We start from the raw sequence: 17,711 nt of genomic DNA, 5'->3' as shown, positions 1-17,711 counted from the left end.
CCGAGGCACTCCCATTTCCTCAGTATTCATATTTAACTTCTCCCTTGTGCTCTGCTTCCCCTATCTGTTAATCACTCATTTCTCCTAATCAGAACCTGTAACTTCTAAAGTCAGATTGTTCTTCATAGATCTCTGGATTTTGTGTTTGTGAATGAAACATTGCTTTTCTCTTTCCTTTATATCCTTTGAGTAAAGTCCTTCTTATATAGACACAGGAAGACAGTTAATGCTATACTTTCGTAACTTGGGAGATAATTGGCTCCAGATAATATTTAATACTTATGCCTGGGCATCTCTCATAGTTACTCGACTTAAGCCTCAATTGTCCTTAGTTCCAAGCACCCCCAAAGCAGGGTCCCGACAAAGGGACTTAGATGGACTCAGGGAAAGCTGTGAGCTACCCTGGCATCAAAACGGGACATGCCAGGTGCCATAAACCTTACAATAAGAGTACTGTCATGGACAAATTCTGTCATGACCCAAAGAGTAGTGACTGGACAAGGACCCTTCTGGGGCTAGGAAGGCTAATCTGGCCTGAGGACTGTAGTCTGAGATCTATAGCCAGATGTTCCCGGAGAGCCATCCTATAAACTTAACATATCTCTTACTGTGTCATACAACATGACCAGAAAGGTTACTAAGAAGTAGAATTAAGATGACTGTTTAAATGGGTATGAAGTAAGGAAAGGGGAAATACAGCCCTAGATGGTATTCTGCCCTTAAGCGGATCCCCTAGCAGGAGGAGATCTCTGTCTTAGAAGAGCTCCCCCCAACCCCCAAGGGCAGGCTTTACGTGTGTTGATTGTGCTGTCTGACCTGGGTGTGGCTGCTACCCCCAACCTTGGAGGTTGGGCTGGTAACTAAGGCTGTGAGACTGGGAGAGGGAGTGATGGGAGTAGGAGACAGTGAGACTAGGAGATGGAAGTGAGCGGCAGGAGAACTGGAATGGGGCACACGGTGAGACTGGAATAGGCACTCGGGGAGTGGAGTAAACAGCAGGACTGGGGTTGGAATAAAGGGCAACTACCACTACCCAGCTTGGAGGCCCTGTTCCTTCCTTCTTTTATCCACTGCCATGGGCCATCCAGGGTGGGAGAGCGGCCTGACCATGGATCTCATGCAGGAGACCGCACACACATTTTGTGAACACAGACAAGACACAACCCCATTATCAAAAAACTGCTTACAGAATATACTCTAGACATTTGCTGGGAAACTGAAGTCATTAAAAATGCCGAAGTGAGAATTTACATTAACATAAACAGGAAATGTAAGATTTCAGTTCTAAAAGAGTACAAGATAGTCCCATGTATGCAAAAACATAGAGGCAAGAGAAATCATACAGGGGTTGATCACTTACCTTGTACCCTCCCCTAACCTGGTTCAAATCCCCAGCACCACAAATGGGCCCAAGAATCCCTAGAATATCTCTACCCCTGAGCAGAGAACAGGAATAGCCCCTGAGTACTGCCAGGTGTGGCCCAAAATCCCAAAACAAATAAAAATACCATATACAAAGTATATATATCTGAGAGACTTACTCAGAGGCCTCAAATAGCAGACACTGATTGTCTTTTTCCCCTTTACATATCTCTATGTAGGTCACATATCATTATATAACTGAATTCTGTATAGTGCACTACTTTTGTGGGGGGAAATGTGTTTTTTGTTTGTTTTGTTGTGGTAAGTGGTATTCAGCACTCACTCCATCCTGATTCTGGCTTTGTATTCAGGAATCACTCCTGGCAACTCGAGGACTACATGGGGTGTCAGGAAGCGAACCCAGGTCGGTCGTGTGCAAGGCAAACACCCTCCCCACAGCATCATCGCTGCGGTTCCCGTTCCCTTCTCCGACAAAGCGGTGCCTTACCATTCTGTTCCAGCAGAGTCGAGAGTGCGTTGGCGGATGCCTGGAAGACTTCCCTGGATGAGGAGTGCATCAACATGGACAGCATCACCTCCCTGTGGGCTGGGAACCTTCAGGGACAAGCACAAGACCACAGCCGCTGAGTCATGTGCACAGGACTCACCTGGACTGCGTCCGATCTCCGCAGAGACAAAGATCCCAACAAAAGTCATGCCACCTCCACTTATAAGACTGAACTTTACTCATTATTATATTCACAGGGTAGATGAGAATTAGAGTGTGATTCAAGACTAGTTAATTAGTATTCTCTGCCTCTTCAAAGTTGATAAGCAAAAGGGGAAAGAAACCAGCAGGTATAGGAACAGAACAGAGAGAGCAAAGTGATGAATGAGAGCCAGAGACAGGGATGCAAGAGTGAAGGAGACAGTGAGGTGGCAGTGGGTGTGTGCCAGAACAGCACTGCACCTCTCTGCTTCTGTGCTGTTTCTGCATTAAAGCCCTCAATGTTGGGCAGGATGGGAGGCCACTGGCCAGCTGGCCAGCACCGAAGGAGACTGGGTGAGTTCTATCACCTGACCCGAGTGAACACAGCATATAAAACAAGCACCCAGTTGGGGCTGGAGTGATAGCATAGCGGGTGGGGCGTTTGCCTTGCACGAGGCCGACCTGGGTTCAAATCCCAGCATCCCATATGGTTCCCTGAGCACCGCCAGGAGTGATTCCTGAGTGCAGAGCCAGGAGTAACCCCTGCGCATCGCCAGATGTGACCCAAAAACCAAAAAATAAAAAAAATTTAAAACAAGCACCCAGAATCAGCATGTTCTTTCTAACTGGACTTTCCAATTGCCCTTGAATCCAAATCTCTCTCAGTGATTAGGCAAACACAACACCATCCAGGGTCTCTTAAGGCAACAGGTTCAAAGTATTCTGTACTCACAACTGTCCCGAAGCCCCACTTAAAACATCAGGGCTATCTGCCATACAGCAGACCAGGGGTGTGGGGCGGAAGGGAGACTGAATGCACGCTGGTGAAGGGACAGTGTGGGAACACTGTACAACTGAAACACAATCATGAACAACTCTGTAACTGTGTAAATCTGGTGATCCTACTTTCAAAGACTCATGGCTATGTCAAAGTAACACTAACAACAGAAGTTCTAGCTATTGCGCTTTATCAGAATTGAGCGGAGGCATAACTGACAGTTTCTACCCTAGAGAACCTAAATGACTAACTGGCCATCTTCATCGCCGATCTTCTCGTGTAGACTGCGCTGGTACATGAGGAGGTTGTTGAGGGCCCAGCACGCCGCCTCCTAGTTTGGGAAGGAAGATAGAAGCCGTCAGACCTCAGTCAGCAGAGCCACACCCCTGCCTGTGTGGCCCCTGCCGCACCAACCTGCACATGCCTGTTCTTCCTGTGCCACGTCAGGGCCTCATAGCAGGCTCGAAGCCAGAACAGCTGCTCCTCCTCTGCCTCCTCATCCTCCAGGCACTCACTCTTTTCCTCCAAGTCTTGGTTTAAGAAAATGGTCTCAGCTTGGGAAAAAAAGGAGTTTACTTGTGAGCAGCCAGCGCAGAGCTCCTAGCACAGAACACGACTGACAGAGACCAAGGCCTTCTTCAGCCATGGCCTCGCTCCATCCTCGAGGCTGTCACTACGTGCCCTAACAGGCCTTAACACTGGCATCCCAGCTAACCCCAGACAGGGAACTGACAGGGGGCTGCGTCCTGAGCATGCCTGGGGTGGGTGGGGGCTTCCTCCCCACGGGAGACCCTGGGAAAGACAGGAAGCCTGCTGGAGTCCCCTGGCCCGGTGACTCACTGAGGAGCGCCAGACAGCTGAGAGCGGCCATCTGCACCGTGGCATTCCCGGGAAACCGCCGCACAGCTGCCACCACGAACACATGCACCTCATTGAGCACCAGGATGTTGAAGAAGTTCCCTGGGAAGGGGGGCAGAGGGGAGCATGGCTTCGTCAGAATGATTGCATGATGGTTCCTCCACAAAAATTAAATTACATTTCAATTAATAACACCATCTAAATCAATGCCTTTGAGTAGCGACTAATCTTCAGTGACTTCAAAACATGTATTTAATTAGAATAGTCTAGAAGTAGAATGTATGTCTTTGAAACATTATTTCATACAGCCATTCAATTTCTTACCAGGAGGTGATAAGTTCCTGGACAGGACTAATGGCAGGTTTTGGAGGCAAACTCGGAGCCCTGACTTCCTCTCACACCATCATCAAGGAAAACAACAGTCTGTCACACACACCATGACTACATCTGCTGCGCAGAGCAGCTGAGCTTTCCTCGCAGACACCCTCAGAAAGCCTGCTGGCATTCTGTCATTACTGGATCTTCTCTATTATGATCTGAGAAGAAAATTAAGAGCTTTTTACTAGTCTAGCCCACTTCTATAAGGAAAAATTTGTGAGTGGTAAATCAGAAATGCATGCCTTCGTTCAGCTGGTTATTCATGTGTGACTCACTGGGAGCATCACGCATTGAAGGAAGCAAGAAGCTGCGAAGGAGACAACAGTGAGATGGAGTGAACCCGACACAAAGCCAGGACCAGAGAGAATGTGGCCATGAGAACCCAAACGCCACAAAGAGTACTGATGGAAGTCCACAGCTTCCCTTGGTTGCAGCTACTTCCTTTCTGCCTACCCACCACGCACCACCCTCAGTGCTGGGGCAAACTCAGCCAAAGCTGCCTGTTCCCTCCCTGAGCTCTGCAAGAGCCGAGGGCTGTGCCACTGACACACACACCATGAGAATGCACACACCTGCCCCTCAAAGTTTTCGGACAATTCACACAAACAAACGTTCAAATGCTTAAAATTAGATTCCTTAACCCATAACCGGGTTTTAATATTTGACAAAATGGTATAACTTTTATGTTTTAATTTTATTTATCTTATTGGGCTGGAGCGATAGCACAGCGGGTAGGGCGTTCGCCTTACATGCGGCCAACCCGGATTCGATTCCTCTGCCCCTCTCGGAGAGCCCGGCAAGCTACCGAGAGTATCTCAGCCATACGGCAGAGCCTAGCAAGCTCCCCGTGGCGTATTCGATATGCCAAAAACAGTAACAACAAGTCTCACAATGGAGACGTTACTGGTGCCCGCTCGAGCAAATGGATGAGCAACGGGATGACAGTGATAGTGATTTATCTTATTATTTTGACTCATTTATTAAATTTGGATTTTATTTAAAGTATTAAAATGAAGTGCAACATTTATACATTTTTTTAAAAAAATAAGGACAATAAATCCTATAGTTGCAAGATGGAACAAATAACCACCTGCCTCAAGATAAGGCAGACAAAAGAATCCTTATCTGAAGATCAATCTGATGGTTCCTTTTATTTTTCCAGAACCACTATGGGAGAGAGCCCAAAGTGACCAGAACACATGTCTGGTGTGGGGGGAGCCCGAGCCCTGGTCTCAGCACTGCATGACTGCTCCACCACCAAGCACTAGAGCTTGGAACAAACTAAGCACAAACCGGGTGACCTGGTCTGAGTCCTGAGTCAGAGTTCCCACAGCCAGCCAGAGTACTAAGCACGGCTCTCTGGATTCCAAGCAGCACTGGGAAGGCCACCCAGGAAAGAAAGAGAAGTACTCAGAGAGTACAAAGCTTACCAGTGACCTGATGCTTGTGATATTTATCTAACTTCAGTAGGAGAATGCAAGCACATGTGCCATTTTAGAGCTATAGGTAATTACATACCATCCCCCTCATCACAACTGCTAAACCATCCTGACCCTGGTCCATTTCAAGGGAGGCAGGCGAACTCATGCATTAAGTGTAGCCCTGCAAGTTGTAACTTGATGAAGTCCTAGAACAAAAGCAGGGACTTGTACATTCATGTGTTGCTCTAGTTTCTAAACGGAAGACATCAACCCTTGAGTTAAAGTGTTCCCAGATATCTGCTTGTCTGTATAACTATGAAGCCCTTTCTTATTAAATATAAGTAGTAATTTCACTTGGCATAAAATAAACTAGACGGGGCTGGAGCAATAGCACAGCAGGGAGGGTGTTTGCCTTGTACACGGCTGACCTGGGTTCGATTCCCAGCATCTCATATGGTCCCCTGAGCACTGCTAGGGGTAATTCCTGAGTGCAGAGCCAGGAGTAACCCCTGTGCATTGCCGGGTGTGACCCAAAAAGCATAAATAAATAAATACATACATAAATTAAAAAATAGAAAGATAGATAAATAAAGTAGACAATAGCTATAGTATTTTTTTAAATGCTTTGCAAAAAAAAAAAAAAGAGAGATCCTTTGCTTGGTGTGGGGAGGCAGACATTCTGCCCAACCTGAGATTACCTCCCAACTCTGTGATCTTAGATGAGACACTGAGAATTACAAAATGGATCCAAGCCGATGAAGGTGAAGATAATAACAATATTACAACTCCTGGATAATTTCAAGGATCAAAAACATTTTATATGTGAAATTATATTGAAACTATAAAAGAAATATGCAAAGATTGTCAGTATTATTCCCCCACAATTTCAGTCACGTAATAGACATAAAATACATGCTTATGAAGAAAATAAACTGAAATTGTATGTACAAATTAGAATTTATGAAAATTACACTTTGAAAATTTCTCAATGCTACAATCAATTTCTGGATTACACAAAGGATATCGTAGTGATTCTAGAAGTGAAAGAGAAGTTGCTACAATAAAATCACAAAATTGTTCTCAAATGAAAGATAATTTACTTCCAAAATCACGGCAATATACAACAGCTACATTTCTATAATAATCATGATTTCAGGGGCCAAGCAGACCATGCAAGGGCTAGAGCGCGTGTCTGGCGTGCGTGAGGTCATGTGTCCCATCCCTGCACCCCACGTCCACCCCCGAGCATTACCAGGGCTTGACCAGGTGGTCTGTCAGCACTGTCAAACGCGGTCCTGGCAGTCCCCCAAACCACCAGGTTCAGCACTTCACAGCCTACCAGGGATGACTCTGCATGAGCGACTGTACACGGGTCCCACGGCCCAGTCAGCCCCATCACTGCCTTCCCAGCAGCGTTTTATGCGCCGGGCCATGCAGGGTGGGGACATGAGTAACACACGTAAGGAACGGAAGAAAGAACCAGGTTGTCATTGTTTACAAATAAGTAACTGCTCCAAAGACAGCAGAATAGCATTTATAAACTATTGGAATTATTTTAAAAATTTAGAAAGGCAGTTGAAACAAAAACAAACATTTTCAATTCTCTCTGTGTGTATGATGTTCTAACAGAATCCTACACACACAGTGTCATACTGCTAGAAATGGGTGAAATGTAGAATAAAAATGTGTCCCCTTAAAAGAAGTTCAACTACTGCTTCAATGACAAAGAATTCCAGGTGCCAGAGAGGTCGTACGGAGGCTAAGGTGCTTGCCTTGCACACAGTTGACTCAGGCTCAATCCCCAGCACTGCACCTGGGTTCCCTGAGCACTCCCAGGAGGGACCCCTGAGAGCAGAGTGGAGAGTAAGCCCTGAGCACTGCTGGGTGTGTCCCAAAGGCCAAAACAAACAAACAAAATTTACAGATTACTATACTTAAGATGCTTAAAACATTAAAGACATGAGATAAAGCATAAAGTATATTAGGAAATAGCAGCATGTTTTAATAATCACACAAAGAGTAAATCAAAAGCAACTGACTATTGAAATTATATTACAAAAAGCCACCAGAAGATGATCAACTGACATATCACAAGTTAAGGTCAGATATGTTCAGTCCACGTAGCCATCAAACATTATTTTCAGTACTGTGAATCAATGCTAAAGACAGACTAAAGAAAAGTGGATAAAACACAAGCTGGCCCGTGGCAAGGGAGCTCGTGCTGAAAGCAGAGGACACTTGAGAAGACATTTGCCGTCACCCACATTTTCACAGCAACATTCGTGGCAGTAGCCCAGAGCTGGAGAGAAGCCGAATCAGAGGCCGGGGGTGACTCACCAGCAGACACCTGCCTGGGAGCACCAGGGCACCATGCAACCCTCAGCACCAGCCAACGTGCCCAGGTGTGACCCCAAGGCTTGCTGCTGGGGCTCCAGCACCACAAAGTGTTCCATCTCCAGCACACCATGACCAAGTGTGTGTGGACACCACAACTAAGTTGTGTGACCCCCAGCAAGCCAGAGCTGAAGTGTGTGCACCCACCAGTATCCAAAACCACCAAGGAGGGAAGGAAAGGGAAGAGGTAACTCTTTCAAATGTACAGAGGACAATATTCAGCATGATTCTATCACGATTAAGCAAAACCGAGCAAACATAAACATTTACTTAGGACAATAGGACAATGTAGTAAACAAAATTTACTTGGGGCAATAGACCAATGTAGTACAATTAAATTTAGAAATAAAGGGGCTTGTAAATATCACGTTTGGGGGAATCTTCATAGCAAGCAGAGGCAGGAGAAGCCACCACAGCCTGTCATTATTGACAAGTAATGTGGGGAGCAACCACAGCTTGGGAGCACCCAGGACTGCGTTTCCACGGGCAGGGCCCCTGTGTGACAGAACAAGGCAGGCCCCTCACCTAGAGCCACGTGCACTGCTCTGAGTGATGGGGACCCACAGGCCAGTCAGTGGGAATGGCCGGGCGTCACGAAGTAAGGCTGTCAGAGCTCACAGGCCAGTGGGAATGGCCGGGCGTCACGAAGTAAGGCTGTCAGAGCCCACAGGCCAGTGGGAATGGCCGGGCGTCACGAAGTAAGGCTGTCAGAGCCCACAGGCCAGTGGGAATGGCCAGGCGTCACGAAGTAAGGCTGTCAGAGCTCAGCTGAAGCCTGCACTCTCCCAGTTCCCAGAGGACGAGGCGTGTCCACCCCCCACACGTACCACAACCTGGTCACTCACCCAAGGTCAGCCTGTGCAGCAGGCAGCAGCTCACGGCCTGGATGCTCTCGGCGCGGGGAAAGGCCTTCATGGCGTCCACCACGATGTTGTAGCACCGCACGTTTCCGCTCATGAGCACTTCCACGTTGCTGCCTGGATTGAACAGAGTGTTGTCACCCGGGCCGCTGTCGCCTTCCACCCAGCACCAAGACCGCCTTCTCAGGGCTGGACACATGCACCCTGACGGCTACGTCTCCCGTTTAAACTATGTTCTGCCAGAGCTGTGAAAAACGGATTCACAGCTGGGCTGGAGTGATAGCACAGCGGGTAGGGCGTTTGCCTTGCACGCGGCCGACCCGGGTTTGAATCCCAGCATCCCATATGGTCCCCTGAGCACCGCCAGGGGTGATTCCTGAGTGCAGAGCCAGGAGTAACCCCTGTGCATCGCCAGGTGTGACCCAAAAAGCAAAAAAACAAACAAAAAAAAAAACGGATTCACAGCTGACAGAGGGGGACTTGGGCCAGATCTCTAGCACTGAGGAAAAGTTGCTTTTAATCCCGTTTCCTAATCCCTACCCCCACCTCGAATGGGGGAACTCAGAGTGCTTTACTGTGCATCTGACATTGCCATGTCTTGGCCTGATGCTTCCAAATACATCAGTCTGGGGTGTGTTTCCTAACGGACTCTACCCCCATTGTTCCTTCCCCTCAACAGAAGGAAAACCAGCTGCACCAGACACAGAGCAGAGTCTGCACACATGGCTGCTTCCTGCCCCTCAGGAAGGGAGGGGAGGCAGAGGCGGGAGCTGAGAATGCTGGATGGCGGGGCAGGGCCACCGGAGGGGCGTGGGTGGGAAACCACCGACATGTAGGGAAACTAATCATGGTCCAAACAAAATGGTAACGTCTTAAGAACGGTTTGCAACATTGTCCTTCCTGGTTTAGCATAGCCAAGCTGTATTTTCCCAAAAAATTAGATTTTAAATAAATAAGTCATATTCAAAAGCATTATAGAGAAAAACATATAACAATGAAAGGAAATGGCCCTTTAAATAACGACCGCTATTACTTGAACTAGCAAATACAATCTGTTCTCAGACAAAAAAGCAAACACCTTTTTATTACAAGCACCGTGAAAAGAGTTGTTTTCCAAATTTTTTACTTCTATTATCTTCTATCTTCAAGCATCGTGCTTTTTCAATGCAGTTATGTCATATGTAGACAAGTTTCCAAAACATTTCGTCCTGAGAAAGGACAGGGTCCGGGAAGAGCATTCCATTCTCTGTCCTGTTCACCCCCTTCAGTCTTCCATAGGTGAGAGAACTCAGTGGTACAGGCCTTCCCAGGGCCCTACATGCAGCCCCCTATGTCTGAAACCATGTGTGCACCACACAGTGTGCACTCCACACAGCTTGCACCCACGGCACAGAGACCACAGATGGGCACCGGCCTGTACTTATGCATGATTCTACACTGGGCATTATTCTACACTCTTCACCCTAATCCTCACAACTTCAGTGTGTGAAAGGAAAGCTTTCACAGGGAATCCACATCCTGTCCTCTGTGCGCCTCCAACAAGCCGGGCACAACACCCACATGCACTTCACAAGCCCGTTAATAGTCTTTAATCATGCACAGATTCATTTCTCCCTATCCCATTTTGTGATAAAAGTGGATCTCACTGATCACAAACACTTTAACTAAGAATCCACGGCTTGGAAGCTGGCCTCACACACTGGGGGAAAGGCAGCTCAGATAGAGAAGGGACCAGAAAGAAAAGGGTGCTTGGAGGGCCCACCCGGGATGGGAGACATGCTGAAAACAGAGTACAGACCGAACATGATGGCCACTCAATACCTCTATTGCAAACCACAGCACCCAAAATGAGGGCGGGGAAGTGGAGAGAGAGGGGGGGGGGCAGAGAGAGAGAACAAAAGGGTATGCCCTGCTACAGAAGCGGGGCAGGGTGGGGGGGAAGAGGTGGGGGTGGGGGAGGCACACTGGGATCATTGGTGGTGAAGAATGGGCACTGGTGGAGGGATGGGTACTGAGCATTGTATGACTGAAACGCAAGCACAAAAGTCTGTAAATCTGTAACTGTACCTCATGGTGATTCACTAATAAAAAACTTTGGAAAAAAAAAAGAATGACGGCGAAGTCCAGGCCCTTCTGTGTTTCGGGCCTTACGATCTGGGGACAACTCAGCGTCCTCACTGGCCCTTCTCAAGCCATACCTCCCACTCACACACTTGATAATACATAGACAGACATGAGTTTGGCATGAACACATACATACATGTTTGTCCACATACATGCCACCACTCACATATGTACATACTGACGCCCAGGCAGAGCAGCTGCAGGTTCATACCCATGTGCATGTATGTACATGTGTGCATGCATACATGAGGGCATGTGTACATGTGTGCTCATACGTGTGCCCGTGCACAGGCACATGCACCAGTGCACACAGCTGAACTCCGTGACTCCACGTGGTCTCCCTCCTGTGTCTGTACATGGCCATGCCCCACTACACTCTCTCTGCTGCCCCTGTGCCCTCCCCACACTCGTTTCCCACATCACTCAACACCCCACTTGTCCTCACAGTTCTGCTTGCCCAAGTCTCCTCTGAAACATGACCACAGCCTAAGCCCTGCCCTGCATCTCCCCGGGCACGACAAGCTCTCAGAAGGCAAAAGACAGGTTCCTATTTCCAGTACCAAGCCCAGAGCCAGCTGCAGGGGTGCATCAACTAATGAATGAATTAAGAAATGCCTGGTCTTAGCAGTCACAAGATTCTAAATAATAAAAACATTTTAAGCGCATAGAAGAAGACATGTTATATTTCTCAAAGAAAAGCAATCACGTTTGTTGGTCACATACCAGGCACTGCTAGAGAGTGTAAACAGTGTAGCACATGAAACACAATTTCTTCTTCATCCTTGAATGTGTTTAATGCATTTAGCAATATCACATAATCTTTATTCTCCACAAATTCAATCAGTTGTTCCTCTGAAACTAAAAGCAATAGAAGAAAGAATACTTAAAAACTTATGAGATGATATAAAATACTTAAAAACTTATGAGATTATATAAAAGCTTTATTACTTCAAAATGTAACTCATAATAGTTTATGACACAGAACTATAACAGGTTTAAATGATAGTTCAACAACAGCCCCATAATTTCTGATGAGAAAAATTGTGTCAGATTCAAATAATTCTGTCTGACCTATGTTTCTTACATGACATTTTAAAACGACAATGCTTTGGGGAGCAAAAGCTCTCAGAGAACAAACTTCTTTACATTTCTTCAGGAGGGCCTAGAGAAAACTGACAGATGATGAATAAGAAGGGAGGAGAGAGTCTCGGGCTGGGGCCGGGCCGGCTCGAGCTCCGCCGAGATTCGACCCGGGTGGCCATGCCTTTGCACAGCCGCTTTGCTGCTGAACGAGCAGGATCCAGAGCCAGCTTGGGGTTCCAGTGAGTGCTTGCAGCCATGTCTCCAGACTGTGAACTAAGCTTTTGCTCCATGCTGCTCCAGGAAGGGAAATGATCCGATTTCCAACTTAAATCTCCCTGGACTTAATTACTAAAATACAGAAATCCTGAACAGCGTGGCCGCTACTGCGGCCGCGCAACTTTATATCTCTTCATTCTCATCAGTGGAAAACTAATTATCAAATATTTCCCTGTCAATAGGGCCGTATTCTTGGGGGATAAATTCCAACAAGAATAGTGAGTTCTGTGTTGAAACGCCAACAACAATAGTGAGTTTTGTGTTGAAATATGGAATGTAATCAAGGTCAAGAGAAAAGGAAGTGAAATGTATCAGTTATGTAAGGGGGGTGGTTGGGGAGTGGGGGATGGGACGTATACTGTTTGTTTTTTTTTGTTTTTTTTTTTTTTGGTGGTGGAATATGGGCACTGGTGAAAGGACGGGTGTTTGAGCATTGTATAACTGAGACATAAGCCGAGAACTTTGTAACTTTCCACATGGTGATTCAATAAAATAAATTTAAAAAAAAAGAAGGGAAGAGAGGGGAGGGGTACTGCTGAAAACAACTCAGCTGAACATACCAGCTCGAGAGAAAAAATTGTTAGAAAAGAGCAAGCATACTGGTGACCTGGATGCGTGGTACAGCCACATATCCAAAGCACAGACTTAACAGCATGAGATCTAAGCTACGACCACTGGAACTTTGGAATGTGCCTGTCAAACTGAGGGTGGGGGCAGGGCGGGGTTGTGGGTGAAAAGGAAATATGGAAACTGGTGGAGGGAAGTTGATACTGGTGGGAAAATTGCTATTGAAATATTATATGCCTAAAACTCAATTATCAATAACTTTACAAATCACAGTTCTTTAATAAAAAAGAAAGGGGGGAGAAGTAAGAGAAGGAAACAAAAGAGAACAGTGTGAAAACTATGCAAATAATTAATTTTTCTTTCCTGTATTGTGTATTTTTGTTAAAAATCCATAATTAAAGTGTTCCTCTTCTTTAAAAAAAAAGCAACTAAATATAAATATTCTAATGGTCTTCATTTTATCAGAGGTAAAAAATTATCATCAAGACTCTTCATACAGCAACAAGTTCTACGTGGAGTCCCTTCCATGTGGGCGGGGATCTCTACAGTATAGAAAACCGATTTCTGGCTGGACATGTTCTGCCACAGGATGCAGACCTCCCTGGGATGAGGCCCTGGTTTAGGTACCCAGAACCTAACCAAAGTTGCTTAATTTGGTTTAGCTCACCTGAGTAGGGCCCTGACAAAAAACAACAGAAAAACCAGCATGCTCATTTCATGGTTGGCATACTTTCAGGTTTTAATATTTTGTATTATGTGACAGATGTGAAATTGATTGTGTTCTTCTAATAAAGGAAGGTACCAGAGATCCTTCTCATTTTACGGAGCAGTTTTTCGGGACTCTAAAACATGTCGGAACGTCACTTGACAAATGTACAAAGCCTGGGGAACTTGACTCTCACACTCTCAGCCCTGAGAGCCTTTGTGATGAACCAGCTTCTTGATTCCCTGGACCAGGTGGGCCCCGGGGCTGGTGAGAGGAAGAAGCATCTTCCTCCTGGGCCTGTTCCACAAGGAAGGAGGGAAGGAGGGGGAGGGAGGGGAAGAGACAGGAGACATTCAAAGACCAAGAGCTGAAACAAAACCGCTTCAGCGTTTCTCACCCCAAAGGAAGACTCTGCTCCCAGCCTGCTTGTCCAGGGACTGGCCAGGCCCATACTGTGTGGACTACGGGTAGCGTCCCTTTCACTATAATACACTCTGCTCTTTTTCTTATACAAATGTCAAAATTAAGAGTTTGGCTGTTTACATACCTCTCTCAAACAGCACATGTAAAGCTTTGCACCCAAGTTTTTGAACTTCATCATTGGCTGAAAATGTGCGCATGGCATCAAAAATTAATAAGAAAACGTCGCTCTCTTCATCCAGTATCAGCAGCGTGATTTTTCCTGTGTGGAAAAGAGCAGCATTCCTCAAGTGAGCGCTGCTCTGACACTCAGCATGTTAGTGCTGATGAGGACAGAGGCTGGTGGTCTTTCCCCGGCTGAACCACTGGACTCCAGGGTAGGACTGGCAGGTTGTTAGGGTCTCCCTACATGAGAATGTTTTCAGGACACGTTACAACAACCAAGACCTCGGTCCAACCGAGACCTGCAGCTAGACTCCTCGCAGTCTCCTCACACACTCTCACCTGTGGCTCAGCAACCAGGAGAGGCGGCACGTGCTGGCAGGTGCCTGTGAGGCCAAGGGCCCCCCAGCTAGAGCAGAACTGAGACAGGCTGGTCTGCATCCTGCTCTCAGCGCAGCCCCCGCGGGTGCCTCTGCCTGTCTGTGCCACTTCCCTCGCCACTTCTTTCTTGACACGTTTTGTCTCTGCCCGCTCCAGCAGCCACGTGTGACTGCAAACTCACACTAAAATTTATTCAAGAAAGCTTGAATTTTCTCACATCTGAGAGGTGCGGTGCGGCGAGAACCTCCTGCACAGAGCAGACCCCTCCAGGCAGCACGACAGGCAGCCCACCACCACAAGCACAGTAAGAACAAGCTCTAGGCAGCCTCCAGCAAACATCAGAGACCCTCAGAGAAGTTACACCAACTGGTCTTTTCCAAACACGTCAATGATACAAAAACCAGTTCAGATACAAACTCCACTCCAGTTCCCTGCCAGATGGACACTGAACCCCCAGCCTCCCCATAAAAGGTCCCATGGAAACATAAAGTGCATCCATCAACCAGTTTCGCGTGTGAGTATCAGATAGTGGGGGGTGCCAGCGGCTGCCCCTCTGCCCGCCTGCGCCAGCCCAGTGTGCCCAGCGTTGCACTTAGACAGGGCCCACATGTGACATCTCACCCACTCAGCCCCCCCCCGCCCCCGGCTCTGGGCCCTTCACACTGGGCCCTGACCAGCTGACCTCACAGATAGCTCGGGGGCAGCCTGGTCTCGGCAGAGTGAAGGCTGCTCCCCAGGGGGCTGTGCCCTCAGCCTGCAGCCCGACCCTGTCCCCCAGGCACCCAAGCAAGGTGTCCTGAGGCAAAGCTGCAGGGCCCCAGCTAGAGGCCTCACAGGGGCCCCACAGACATGCACTGGAGGCGTGGGGCATACACCGTTTACACAAACCACAGTCCCAGAACCATGGCAGAGAGACCCACGCGGAGACAGTCCGACTACGCTAATGGAATGTGGGGCCAGCTCTGGGGAGCCCAGGGAGAGACAGCGCTGTGGGGGGCACGAGGGCATCATGGCCAAGACACTGGCGGGGTCTCTGAAGGAGAAATGTGAAGAAAAAAGAGCAGGAAATAAAGTAAAGGGACCGGGCTGGAGCGATAGCACAGCGGGTAGGGCGTTTGCCTTGCACGAGGCCAACCCGGGTTCTAATCCCAGCATCCCATATGGTCCCCTGAGCACCGCCAGGGGTAATTCCTGAGTGAAGAGCCAGGAGTAGCCCCTGTGCATCGCCGGGTGTGACCCAAAAACCAAAAAATAAATAAATAAATAAAGTAAAGGGACCTGGGAAACCATCACGTTATGCTTAAAAAATAAAGTAAAACACACTTAGGACATGTCAAAATTTGACCAAATATGTCAATGTTTAACATTAAAACAAATGTTTCCTATTAAGTAAATTAAGACGTGTTTTACTTTGAGTCACATCACCTGAGGTCAGGAGGAGCTCAAGGGCCTTCAGGCCCACCGTGGACAGGCTCACACTGGCTTTGTGAATGGTCAGCATCTTAAGAATCAGTCTGCAGATAAAAATGAAAATCAAAGCAGGACAATATCAGACGTGGGCATTTTCTAGAACTTCACTCACCTATGTTTTTTTCCCCTACTGAGACTTATTTATTTCTCCTCCCTAGAAGCCTCAGCCAGGCTATGAACACAGAGAAATGTTAATAGTCTCAACAGGTAGAAAAGAAAGAAAAAAATTAGTTATTAACTGTTTTCACAACATTGCACCCAAGAAGCCAGTTATAAGTTGAGAGACCAGGGAACTTTTATCATACACTAATGAGTTCCATGTTTCACAGGCAGATATAGACATAGACCTGCAGCAAAGGCCTCGTGCTCCCTTAGCATATCATGAGGTCACATTCCTCATACCCCTCTTTACAGGTTGTGGATTGGACAGAGCCAGGACCCCATATGTTTTAATTAAAAATTCTTTACTGTTACCCTTTCCTTGGAATTCACAGGTGCCTCAGTTCCGAAGGAGGAAGGAATGACTTTTAACAGGAACGCTTTTTCAATTCCTTGTAGGATGCCCATTTGCACTGGAGATTCCCCGTCTCTTTTTCTACCCCCAAGCATGGAGACCAAACCCCAATGGTTAAAGCCTCTGATAACTTTTAAAAAGTATGTTTCCTCAAAAACATAAGCTAGGTTGTACATCTATGACTTCCAGTGAACCTGACCAGAGAATGGCTGCATTCCCCTGCTGAAGGACTCCTGGCAGAAGTTGATGCTCCTGCTCTAGTGCTCCCTGAAGTTTATCAGACTCTTAATAGCTGCTCCACTGGGACTCATTGCTGTGACCACTACTGCTGCTGTTGTAGGAATAACTCTTCAAATTTGATCTGAGGCTTCATTACTTCAAAACATGACTAAATGACTCTCATCACTCCTGGACTGTGCAGGACAACTGGAAACTTTACACCAAGAACTGCTCTGGGTTCAGGGTCGGACTGAAGTTTTAGTACAACAAATCAGACTTTTGTGATTGGAATTGTTCCTCTTCCTATTTCAAATTTTGTGTTTTTGTAAAAAGAAAAAGGGGAGATGTAGGATAACATTGGTTTGTCCTTTCTGCCTTGCCACAGGGAGCTTAGGTTTATTGGGTTACTCTCATCACAGTGCTCCCATTCCCCTGTGTTTACTTGTAAGCTCTTTCTTTGTGCTCTTCTTCCTCAACCAGTCAATCACCTTTATCTCCTAATCAGACTCCGTTAACTTGGGAATATTGCTTTTCTCTTCTCCTTAAGTCCTTTGCATAGTTAATTCAGAGCAATGTCCTTTTTTGTATAGACACAGGAAGACAGTTAATGCTATGCTTTTGTAACTTGGGAGTGAATTGACTCCAAAGAATATTCACGCCAGGGCACCTGTTCTCTCCACTTAAGCCTCAGTTGGCCTTACTTCCCAGCACCCCAAAAGCAGGGTCCCAACGAGGGACTGAATGGACCTAGGGCAAGCAGTGAGCTACCCTGGCATCAAAATGGGCCTGGCCAGAGCACCATAATACTTAACTATAAGTTAAGAGCATGATCACGGACGAATTCTGTCATGATCCAAAAAGTAACAACTAGGTTAGGTCCCTGCTAGGGTTAGGAAAGATTAATCTGGCCTGAGCACTGTAGCCTGAGATCTATAATGAGATGTCCCCAGGAGAGCCACCTACATGCTTAACATATCTCTTACTGTGTCCATATAAAATAACTAATATTAAGTAGAATTAAGATGTTAA

At 46.9% G+C, this 17,711-nt stretch overlaps 1 protein-coding gene across 1 annotated transcript in view; it reads right to left on the bottom strand.

Moving 5' to 3' along the window:
• Positions 1–17,711, bottom strand: part of LRRK2 (leucine rich repeat kinase 2) — a 143,107-nt gene that overhangs the window by 118,172 nt on the left and 7,224 nt on the right. The window contains exons 4-11 of the mRNA XM_055118275.1: positions 15,905–15,993; positions 14,064–14,198; positions 11,608–11,742; positions 8,746–8,877; positions 3,690–3,809; positions 3,264–3,403; positions 3,101–3,180; positions 1,871–1,977 (exon numbers count right to left, since the gene is read on the bottom strand). Of these exons, the coding sequence (XP_054974250.1) occupies positions 1,871–1,977; positions 3,101–3,180; positions 3,264–3,403; positions 3,690–3,809; positions 8,746–8,877; positions 11,608–11,742; positions 14,064–14,198; positions 15,905–15,993 (938 nt within the window). The remainder of the gene's footprint in view (positions 1–1,870; positions 1,978–3,100; positions 3,181–3,263; positions 3,404–3,689; positions 3,810–8,745; positions 8,878–11,607; positions 11,743–14,063; positions 14,199–15,904; positions 15,994–17,711) is intronic.

The sequence above is a fragment of the Sorex araneus genome, chromosome 10 (assembly GCF_027595985.1).
Source record: "Sorex araneus isolate mSorAra2 chromosome 10, mSorAra2.pri, whole genome shotgun sequence".
NCBI lineage: Eukaryota > Metazoa > Chordata > Mammalia > Eulipotyphla > Soricidae > Sorex > Sorex araneus.
This window is presented reverse-complemented; position numbering and strand designations above follow the sequence as displayed.